We start from the raw sequence: 12053 nt of genomic DNA, 5'->3' as shown, positions 1-12053 counted from the left end.
GCTCAAAATTATACTTGGTCTAAGAGAGCTTTATGAAGGATTAAAAAAGTAAATAATTAAATCTAATCTCTATGCCAAGATTCTGACGATCGTCAACTTTGAGCGTACGAATCTAATAATGCGATTATGGTGACCGGTGATTGCACTCACATTTTTGTGTATAATTATTGTGTTTAGGGACAATATAATATATATAATGTCAAAATAATAGGCATTAAGGTTAGTGCTCAATCTAGGACTTGTATTTGAGCCTATGAGAGGGAAACCTTAGCACTGCCCTTTTTTCTTTTTTTTAAAAAGGTGCTTCTCCATGTTATCGATTTTGAGTTTGATTCGTCGTGGGATTTTGAATTTTTTTCCAAAACTCAGTCTTGTTTTTCCATATAAAGCTCATTCATTTTTATTAGTATTATTCTTCTTCTCCTTGCCCTTTGCTTTTCCTTGTGGAACGTTTTAAATGAGAGTAACAAGCCACATCCCCAAAAAAAACCCCTTTTTTTTCCAACCAATCAAAATATGCTCCTTGTTTTAGCTCTCAAAATTAAAGAAACCAGAGGATTATGACTAAAATGGATCAATTTTGTCCCTTTAAAATAAAGACAATACCAAATTTCAATCAGGGTTTTCAAATGTTAAACGTTGAAAGACACACACTACAAATTGTGTGTTTTTTCAACACTGGAGAGGATTGCAATTTGCCCATCCCTTGATACATGTAGAAGTACCATGTGATTTTAACCATTAAAATAAAATACTACACAACTACTAGACGACTACCTCGATATTGAGGCCAATGTGGCATGTCTTACATTTTCTTCAAACCATTTAAACTTTTTCATGCTTCTTCTTTAAACTCTCATTAGGTTAAGGTGGTGGGATCTTAGGGAGTCAACATGTTAAAAGCCTATAGAGCATGTGCATTCAAGAGGTAATATTATATTTACAGATTTTTATGATTTAGATACACCTCTTTTGTAAATTTTAAGCAAATAAAACTAAACCTTTTTAATCTTCGGTAAATTTTAAGCAAATAAACCTACAAATTTTTATGATTTAGATACACATCTTTTGTAAATTTTTATGATTAGATACAAGTCTTTAGAAAATTTCAAGCAAATAAACCTACACTTTTTTTGGTCAATTTTGAGATGATATATGCCATTTTTTACTTCTAGAATTAAAAAATCTTTATACATGTAAATTTTTTGTAACTCTTTAAGAAAATAGAACCCATTCTAGTACTTGGGTGTATGTGTGGTTAGCATGGTGTGTGTGTGTGTGTGTGTGTGTGTGTAGCTGGGTGAAATTCTCGTGTGCGACTAGGAATGGAATAAGACCTCATGAAAAAAAAATAGAACCCATTCTGTTGAATGCATGTGCTACCTTCTATATTTTTTAGTGAATCCTCGAGGGTGTGGGACCAAGGGGCATTACATAAAATACATGCACATGAGAGACATTAGATAAAACCCTATATTTATGATATTCTAACTTGAACAATCTAGCTTTGTAAATTGGGAGGTAATAAATTTTAATTTTTTTAAATGAGTTACCCCTCTTGTATGTAAATTTTCCTAAAGTTCATGAAAAAGTGCTTTTCAATGTTATCAATTGTGAGTTTGATTCGTTGTGGGATTTGAATTTTTTAGGGATTTGAATTTTTCAAAACACAGCCTTGTTTTTCCTACCGTATATATAAACCTCATTCATTTTTCTTCTTCTTCTTCTTGTCCTTTTCTTTTCTTTGTGGAATGTTTTAAATGAGAGTAACAAGGCACATCATTGCTCCAAATTCAACTAATCATTTAATATGCTACTTGTTTGAGCTCTCAAATTTTTAAAAACATGGGCTAAAATGTATAAAATTTGTCTCTTTAAAAAAAAATAGTACCAAATTTCCATCAAGAATTTTAAATGTGAAACGAGAGAAAAAAACACACTAAAAATCACATTTTTTCAACATTGTCAAACGTGAGAAAAAAAACACACTACAAATCACATTTTTTCAACATTGGAGAGGATTGCCCATGTGTATTGATACATGTAGAAGTATGATTTTGTTTTTTAACCATTCAAATAAATACTACACAGTTCTACTAGACGACTACCTTGATATTGAGGCCAATGTGGCATGTCTTACATTTTCTTCAAACCATTTAAACTCTTTCACACTTCTTCTCTAAACTCTCACTAGGTTAAGGTGGTGGGATCTTAGGGAGTCACCATGCTTCTTCTATAAACTCTCACACTGGGTTAAGGTGGTGGGATCTTACAGAGTCACCATGTTAAAAGCCTATAGAGTATGTGCCTTCAAGGGGTACTATTATACCTATGGATTTTTATGATTTATATACACCTCTTTTGTAAAATTTAAGCAAATAACCTACACTTCTTTTGGGTCAATTTTGCGATGCTATACCCCAATTTTTACTTTTAGAATTCATCAATTTTTTTTATATGTAATTTTTTGTAGCTCTACAAGAAAATAGACCCCACTCTGTTGAATGCATGTGCTACCTTCTATATTTTTTAGTGAATCCTCAAGGGTGTGGGGCCAAGGGGTCATTACATAAAATACATGCACTTGAGAGACATTAAATAAAACCCTAAATTTATGATTTTTGATCTTGAACAACGCATCTTTGTAAACTTGAATGTAATGAAATATCCTTTTTGGACTAAATTTATAAAAACTTTTAGTTTTTAAATGAATAACCCCTCTTGTATGTAAATTTTCCTAAAGTTCACAAAAATCAAAACCTTTTTCTATTGAACTCAAGTCTTTTCTTAGACATTTCTTCCCAAGTGGGAGAATTGAGTTATACAAAAACCCTAAAATGCTCCAATTAAAATGGATTCCATATGGCACACGCTTCATTGCTAGCTTGGTTGGTTCACACGTTGCCCTTCTCCCCTTATTTCATAAGAAAAACTCTATGTCAATAGAAGAAATCTATATACAAAATATTTCGTCGATAACGTAATATCTTGAATATGACTTAGCACTCTATTAATTATTCTAGGTGCACTTATAGATCAAATCAATCTCCAACCCACTTGGAAAACATTTTATCTCCACTATAGTGTCTTACATATGACACATAACTGCAATTTCAGAAAGAAACCTCCAACATTTTGTATGTGTGTGGGTACTATTCTTACATCTCAAGTAACCGGTGCTAGGCTGTATAACTGTAGGGTAAGTTTTGTAACTTTATCCTAGATAAGACCTCATCGATATATTTGACTTTTGCAGCTAGCCATGCACACCACATTTTTCCCATGCATTGAGCAAGATGGAAATGTTGTTGGACACAAAGGTGTTTGGAGAGTAGTATTTTGAGCAAGCATTTTCTTCAACATTGTATCAAATTATAATAAGCATTTTCTCCATACTTGGAGTATTTTGAGCAAGCATTTTCTTCATAATTTTATCAAATTATAATAAGCATTTTCACCATACTTTCAACATAGTAAAAGTGTTTTCTTGAAAATCTTGAGAATGTAATTCTCCTTCTCCAATACAATAATTATTATTTTTAGCTTTAAAAGGTTCTAGGTTAAAGCAAAGCCTTTTTTTTTCAAAACCTTGGCAATTGTGCATGTGTAGTATGAGTATCACTCATCAGAGAGGAGGCGGGTCGAGATTGGAAGTTCATGCTAATCAGTTTAGATTTTTAAGATTTCGTTATTTCTTTTCCATTTTTAATCATCCATCTCTCTCTCTCTCTCTCTCTCTCTCTCTCTCTCTCTCTCTCTCTCTCTCTCTCTCTCTCTCTCTCTCTCTCTCTCTCACCATTGTTCAAAAAAACAACATTCTAGTGTGTTTGTACTGCCCAGAATTAAGAAAAATCGGTTGAGATATTAAGTAACCCTTAGTTTAAGGAATGATTTTCTATGTATTTTAGCTATAACAAAAGCCGGATAGATTTAACAGTTATCTTGGTAAAAAAAATGTGTTTTTTTTCTAATGCTGGTGACTAGGAGGCTATTCATGCACCACATTACATGGTCCCCACGTGGTCCGGTCCCCATGCGCAGGTGGTCGGTGGCCCTTTCTATTGATGTGGCGTGCCCGGGTTACCTTTTGTGCCCAGGCCCGCTTCCCTTGTGCCGATGTGGCCGATCGGCCACCCTTCGATTTCGGGCCACCTGGAGGCCATCTATTGGCTACCTGTTGCTAGTTACTTATTTTTTTTATAAAGTTGGATAATTTTTATTACATGAGAGTCCCGTATACCCTTCTTAAAAAAACACACACACCTACGGGTTTAGGAGGTACAAGGTAACACCATGCAGTCGTGGATCGAACCCATGACCTTGGGTTACAAGCCATCCACTTTAACCAATTGATGAGCATGTAAATAGGCCCGAGAGAGCCATCAAAGCTTGAAACAATGTGACAAAAATGTGGATTGTTCACATAAAATTATGAATTGTTCACAAAAAATCTTGCTCCATTAAAATATTGACGTAATGTCAAGAATTTTGTAAAACTAGGACGTTTCAGTTTTTGCAAATGTTATTGTGGCATTTTAGTTTGTAATTTAACTCAAGAACCCTCAATTTCCCAAGACAGCACGTGTCTTGATCTTTTTTAGTGTGCATATATTCAGTATTTTTTGGTGTGCATATTAATTAATTAATCAATTAATATGCACAACAAAATTAATTAATTAATTTTTGGTATGCATATTAATTAATATTTTTGGGACGAGAGAAAACAAACGAAAGCATGAGCATACCAAAAAGCAACGAAACCCTCTCCAAGAAATCACACTAGAATCTATAGAGAACTACTTTTGTTAAAAAGAAAGCAAGCCTCGTATTTTGGTAACTCCACAAAATTTTTAGTGATGGGAGAAAGAGGGACGAAATCATCTCCATTGAGAACTGTTTCTTTAAACTTTGTTGCTCTTTCACACACAAACATGTAGTTGTTGTTGTAATCTTCTTGTGGAAGAGAATCTTCTTCAGGATCAATTATTATTGGGTTCTCATGAGTCCCTACCTCATTTTGTTCATCACTGCCATGATTACTCCCATGGTTCTCTTCTGCTTCAATATTATTCGCATTGAAATACATTCTTGTTGTTGCGGGCATGTCCACATAAAAGGTAGTGTCAATGTCAGTGCATTGGGTTAAGTGCGAGATTTTCATCACTTTTCAAATTCATGCAGCTCGTCTTCTATTGATAACATTACCCATTTTAGGTATAATCCATATCATTTGAAGTAGAGTATTTTCTAGTGTGGTGCCAAACTTATTGGGTATGGAATTCTCCACAAACACATATGCGTGCTCGAACAGATTGATTGGTGACATGCAAGGCATACAGTTGGAGGTGATGTGTTATTTCTTCAGATGAAACATTGTGGCAAAAAAACTTGAAATGGCTCTTATGAAGATCCTTCATGCAATAACCAAGCATACCCTCAAAAGTGTGCATACGGATTTTGCACAAGTCTCTACACATCACCAAGCCTCCTTCACATTTGAAGTACTCTCATTGCATGTACCGCATTTTATCAACTTCCCAATGCTTATGAGGGATGGTGCCATGAGACTGACCACCGTTTGAAAGTGAACGTGGTTTAGCGTTCCTCCTTTCTCTAATACAAACATGCCTTTAAGACATTTCATACAGATGAGCTCCTTAAGAGAGGCTCCTAGTGCAACACATCTATGCCACCATTTCCAATGCCTATTGTGATGGAGGCTTCAAAGAGCCTAGTCTTCTTCACAGTCAAAAATTTTGGGCAATTACTCATAGAGGGATCTGACGTAGCCTTCTTCCCTTTTGTACCTTTGGGAGTCTCAAAAGATCCTATAATAAAAAACAATATGTAATTAGTCATCCAATAAAGCTTCATGTTTGTTTAACATAGACAACAAATCGATATTCATTAAGTAGAGGTCGATGATTGTTTAACACAGACAAATGTTCACGCTTGTATATAATTAGTCGTTTGCAATGCTTTATGATTGTTTAACACAGACAATGAGTTGACATGCATTAAGCAGAGGTTAATGATTATTACACAAACAGAGATTGACGCTTGTTTAATCAAACCTTAGGATCTGGCTTTCCTCTTAACAGTAAGAACGATTCTCTTAGAGGAGGGACCTTCAAGCAATGTTAGTATCCAGGAAGATGGATGATTTGGAGGAGGATTTCTTTGTACAATAGATGCCTCACCTCCAGTTCGTGGCAAAAAAGACAAGGTAACGATGGAGCATGCAACGCATTAGTTACATCATGCAGGGGAAACCTTTTGGGTACCATCATTATGACAACACGAAGAAGAATGACACAATATAAATAATGGCAGTCCCAACACTCAAAAAAATAGTATACCAAAACATACCTACCGTGCTGCACGTACGGGGTCAACATTGTGTAGAACCTTTGACGTGACCTACACAACAAGGAATTAGATGACGATCCCTGCAAAATCGCATGGGAAAGCAGGCACATGCAAACCACGAGAAGCAAAAACATGCAAAGTTCCAAAGATCCTAGACGTTCGAAAAGGAAACGACATGGCGATCCTTGCAGAATCAAAGCAGGCAACACATTAGTTACATCATGCATAGGAAACCTTTTGGGCGCCATCATTACAACAATAGCACGAAGAAGAATGATGCAGTATAAATAACAACAGTCCCGACGCCCAAAAAAGAAATAGTACACAAAAACATACCCGACATGCTATGTGCACAAGGTCAGCATTGTGTAGAACCTTCGTCGTGACGTACGTAGCAAGGAAATGGGATGGCGATCCTTGCAAATCGCATGACCATCGCTAGGAAAGCGAGCATATACAAACCACAAGAAGCGAAAACATGCAAGCTGCAAAGCCTCTAAACATTCAAGAAGAAAACGGCATGTGGATCTCTATAGAATCGAAGCAAATGTGTAGAACCCTGATGCTAATGCATAAGGAAACAACATGGCCATTGTTGGCAGAACGAGCATATACGTAGACGATGAAAAGCGAAAACATAAAGGCTGGACTTCATTCATATTACTATAGGTTGAACCTAGTCGTACAAATTTTAAAGTTATTAATTAAATACAACACCTGAAAAAGTTTTGGTGTCTCATTGAGAAGTGATAATGGTGGACATCGGATGTTTCAAAGTTCTATATATTTTAATAACTAATAAGCATTAAAAATTATTACCTCCTATTTAAGGAAAGAGTGGGAGAATTGGTGTGTATCTGTACCTCAAGAGATTCGCCTATATACATATATTAAAGTTGCATGATTTCATCAAGGAGGCACATTAGTTCAAAAAAGTTAAAAATTTACATTTCCAAAAAAATTAATCAATTTTTTAAAAAATTACAAATTTAAATTAAAAAAATTATTTTATTGATAAAAGTATGTAAATGTAAAGGGTTTTTAAATACCCTTGAATGGAGAGGTGAACCCCCAAGAAAAACATAGAAAAGACTGTATATAGGAGGTAATAAATTGTTTTCTCCAAAATCGGAATTCAGTTCATGAAGTGAAAAAGAAAAAGAGTACAAAAATGCGCTGTTGTTACTAGTTTGCAGAGTGGCAGCCTTGCATGGATGATGGAACCTCAACCACGAGCTCCGCCAGCCACCGACGTCAACATGACAAGACGCACTAAGTACATTCTTGTAAAATTTAATTATATTTCCTCGCAACGCTTTTAAAGCATTTTAGTAGTTGTATATTAGCTCAGCTCAACCAACTCCTTTAAAAAATTGAAAGTGTCAATTCGTTGGTTTTTAAAAAAATGTTCTCTGACAAATTTCCCTGTGCAGGTAATTTTTTTCCTCAAGGAAATATTCAATGCATCGAAAACTCAACCAGCGTAATTCCCCGTGTAATAAATATATTTATTTTCTGCATTTATAGTATAATATATATATATATATATCGGTGCTCATTTTTCTCAACCAATCAACAACTTAAACGCCTCTTTTTCCCCTAGAAATTCCAGTTCTTTGAACTAAAATGCATTCACTTTGCAGACTTCTCAAAATTTGGAAAATAATATAGCTCTCTATTTAGAAAATGCAAAAATATATATTGCAATTCCCTTATATAGCTTGTACCGTGCAGATTCTTCGAAAACACAGTTTGCTTTTGACATGTTGTGGTGAAGGACCAAAAAAAAAAGCACCGCCCGGCTAATTAAGGTTCGATTCGTCACAGAGCGCATTCACGCAATAAACAAGTCCACAATTTCGTGGATGATGGATGACCGTTGTGATTAAGACCGCGAGCCCTCTAATCACAGATCTCGATCTGTAATCACCTCATGAGTCATCTCCTTGGCCGTCTTCTCAGCTCCTTAATTATAACGCCCTCCAGCTTGTCTTGCAGATCAATGCCTTCAATACTTGCGATGCTCGTAACCTGCACAAATCGCACGTTTATTGTTAACAACAATTGAATTATACGGCAACCCATCACACATTATGTGACTCTAACCCTAATTAATTAGACTAATTTTGCTACTGCACGCAAACAATACCTCACAAATTATTGGTACTGTAACCAATTTACATTTTTCGGAAGCATCGATCAGTAAATTAACGCTAATGCAAGTCACCAAAACCGATTAAGTAAAAATCAGCACTAACCTTTCCATGGATGCAGTGGAAACTACTCTCCCCACTGGTAGCAAGAGTGGCATTGGACACTTCCACACTGTATCTCTGCAGGAGCATGAGAACCCCGGACCAAACACCCTTCCTTCTAGGGGTGTTGAGAGTGATGAAGACATCATTCCCACACAGGCGCACTGTCACCTCCACCATAGCCACAAGCTCACCATTGCAGCAGGAAGCTCCTCTCTGCTGCTGGTCATAGTTGTCACTGCTGCTGTTGACATAGCTTATATTAGTTGTGTCGACATAATGATGCTTCGTAGTGTCTGACAATCCAAGAAAATCCATAATGTCCGTCTTCTTCCTCTCAAGCTCTTCCAATGTGCCCCGCAGAGATTGAATGTAAGTAATTACCTCTGTCAAGACTGTGATTCGATCTGTGTGCTGCAGAAGGATAATTGACGTTAGGGCAATCAAGATGAGTGCATAAAAGAGTAATCAAACGCACAATTGGTGAGGTTTGAGCTGCAGGATAGTTAAAGATGAGAGCAATGGAAACTACAAATACTATGGTTAGTGCATTAATCGACAGGTTGTTTAATCGACAGGTTGTATCTTACTAAGGGAAGGTTAGAGCAATTGAGGCTATGATTACTATGATTATGAAGGTATTAATTGGTGAGGTAAACTACTTACTTTGAGCTTCAGCTTGGGAACCAGAGCCTGCAGTATGGTGAAGGAGTCCCTCATGCTCTTCCGCCTCTGCCTTTCGGAGAGGATATGGACCTCTCGTTGGGACATACCCTCTCTCTTGAAGGCCTTCTCCTGCGAGCTAACCTCGCTCGCTTCCGTATTAGCAGGTGAGAATTTAGAGCGTTTCGGAGCAGGATCCACCACCTGACTGCAAGGCCTCCTTATGATCTTCACATGAGCAGGCGGGGCAACATCATCAAAGAGCTTCACATCATCATCATAATCGTCATTAGCATAATCATTGTCATAATCATAGTGATAATCATTGCCATTAGCAAGCTCTTTTTCTTCACTCTCATCCACGTCCATAGCTGGCTGGTCTGAGCTTCTCATGGGGGTCTGGCCAGCTAGAGAACTTAGTACAGCTACGGGGGGTGGATAAGGGGGGAGGCTTGGGCAGCATGGAGTAGAAGGCTTAGGTGGTGGTAATACAGCTGCCCTCGAGAAGCTATGCAAGGCCGAAGCTATGTCAGAGAGCTTGAGAACAGAACTATAATCAGAAGCATTCTCATTGTTGCTGACGATACTGGTAAGGGCAGATTCAGGCTCTGATATGATGGTATCGCTAAGCCAGGCGAGTGGAGGTGTTGCTGTTTCAGAAGAAGGGCTGCACCAGTCATCCAATTCATTGAGGTCAGGAGAGAGCAGGTTTAAGAATGAGTCAGGATCCATGGTAGCAGTACCCAATTGAAGGTGGGAGATGAGATGGGCAGAGAGTTCAAAAACTTAGCAAACGCTATGCAGTGACCAGTCTGTGTAACTCCTCAGAGCTGGATTAAAGCTCAAATTACTGAAAGCCCAGCGCAATGCAGAGCTTGTTGAAGAAGTTGCAGCATTCACTTCAGACTGTATGTGTGCGCGTGTGTGTGAGAGAGAGGGCTCAGGGAGAAGGGGGGGGTGTTGAGAGAGAGAGAGAGAGAGAGAGAGAGAGAGAGAGAGAGAGAGGTGCACTGTGTGAACCCTAACGTGTGAATAGAGCGGTAAGTGGCCGAACACGGCCAAAATAGGTGGCGAGAAGTTCACACTTCTTCCACGGAGCGAATGCCACCTCTGTCTCTCACACTTGCTGGACTCTCACAGTCTACAGAGTATTAAGTAGCAACAAAAAGCAGCAGCTTCTTCGTTCCTTGTGTTTACACTGTTTGCAGTCACATGGCAGCTTTAACTAAGGCCAGGAATGGATCTTGTCTTCGCAGCACGAGAATTCCCCATGCACACACATTCCTCCCAATACATATTAAAAGCCCAATGGCCCCCATGCATGCACATGTGACATAGCCCCCCATGCATACACATGTGAAATACCCCCATGTGTGGGAAGCATTAAATAGACCCAATATGAACAGTGAACTAACTGTTACAAATGAAGTACGCACACATCAATGCATAAAATCACAAAGTCATTGAGAGGTGACATGTTCTAGCATTTGCATTGGTGTTTGTTGCGTGTGTGTTTGGGCACTTGGGGCGTGTGAAGAAGAAGAAGAAGAAGAGATGCTCCGACAAACCTATCAACGACACCACCACTAACCTTTTCTAAAGTTAGCATAAGACTCTACTATTGCAAGATTGCAACAGACATGGAGAGGATCGTGCATGCACATTGCACATGCCAACTTTCTCGGGTCCTTGCCATATGCACGTTTCCCCATCATGCAATTTTCGTGCCGTGTCCTACACCTCCCATGACCAATTCCACCCATCCCATTCCTCCCCAAAGCTCTAAAAAAACCTTGCCCTATTTCCTACCTCAATCAATCCCTTTGTAGCCTCCTAGCATCTTTCTTTCCCCATATGCAATCTCTCAATCATGTATAATTCACCACATTTATGATTAGCCATGTGTGCTTGTGACCCTCGATCTCGTCAACTTCTGCAACGAGATTCGCATCATCCTTTCGCAAATCAACCTTCATACTTGCCTCCTCTTATTAAGATCCACCAGGATCATAAAAAGTGGCTAAGATATCATTCATTATTATTGGAGTCTCAGACCCTTTTACAACTTAAGATTCAATGAGGACTATGCACTTAAAGAAACAATGAATACATGCGACCTTTTAAAATGTTGGTTAAAGGGGCGGGAAACATACAGAGGTCAAAGGGGAAATCCTCAAACGATCAGAAGCCCACCATTATTAGTTCATATACAAAATATATTTGATCAACAGTCACACACATGGGGAGGAAAATCCATTTTTTTTTCATTTTTAATGTTGAAAGAGCTATTACAAACATAAAATGATTATGATTTGTTAGGATTTGGATTCTCCAATTAAAGGACACTTCACAGACATATGCACTCTGTTATTACTTTTCTTCACATCAAACAAATATGACATATACATGCAATTTTTATAATGCAAAATTGTCAAAATTTTTACCTAACAAGTTACTATCATGTTCAAGAGCTCTAGGGCTAAGTAAGAGTATGATAAAATACAAGTACTATATATTTCATTAAGTCTTCTTAGTGTTTGTAAAAAATCAACATAGTAAATAGATTTGATCACTAAAATTTAGCATTCATTTTATTTAACTAGTTTGTGCACATTCATATGATAATTAAAGTACTATAGATTATAGGTGCATAATGTGTGGACCTTTTACATCATTATCAAACATCCAACATTATCTTGCTTTTAACTTTGTTAAGTAGCTACTCAACTTTGTTAAGTAGCTTGAATAGGCCATTTCACCATACAT

General features: G+C 37.5%; 1 protein-coding gene across 1 annotated transcript; it reads right to left on the bottom strand.

Moving 5' to 3' along the window:
• Positions 1-8084: 8084 nt before the first annotated feature.
• LOC147625220 (uncharacterized) lies at positions 8085-10379 on the bottom strand. Its single transcript, XM_086818487.1, has 3 exons — positions 9291-10379; positions 8628-9038; positions 8085-8400 (listed from the first exon to the last, which is right to left on the bottom strand). Exons 1-3 carry the CDS (start codon positions 10017-10019, stop codon positions 8308-8310), a joined length of 1233 nt encoding a protein of 410 aa, XP_086674613.1. The 5' UTR covers positions 10020-10379; the 3' UTR covers positions 8085-8307.
• Positions 10380-12053: the final 1674 nt, after the last annotated feature.

The sequence above is a fragment of the Cibotium barometz genome, chromosome 24 (assembly GCF_041138505.1).
Source record: "Cibotium barometz isolate CiBa-2024 chromosome 24, ASM4113850v1, whole genome shotgun sequence".
NCBI lineage: Eukaryota > Viridiplantae > Streptophyta > Polypodiopsida > Cyatheales > Cibotiaceae > Cibotium > Cibotium barometz.
This window is presented reverse-complemented; position numbering and strand designations above follow the sequence as displayed.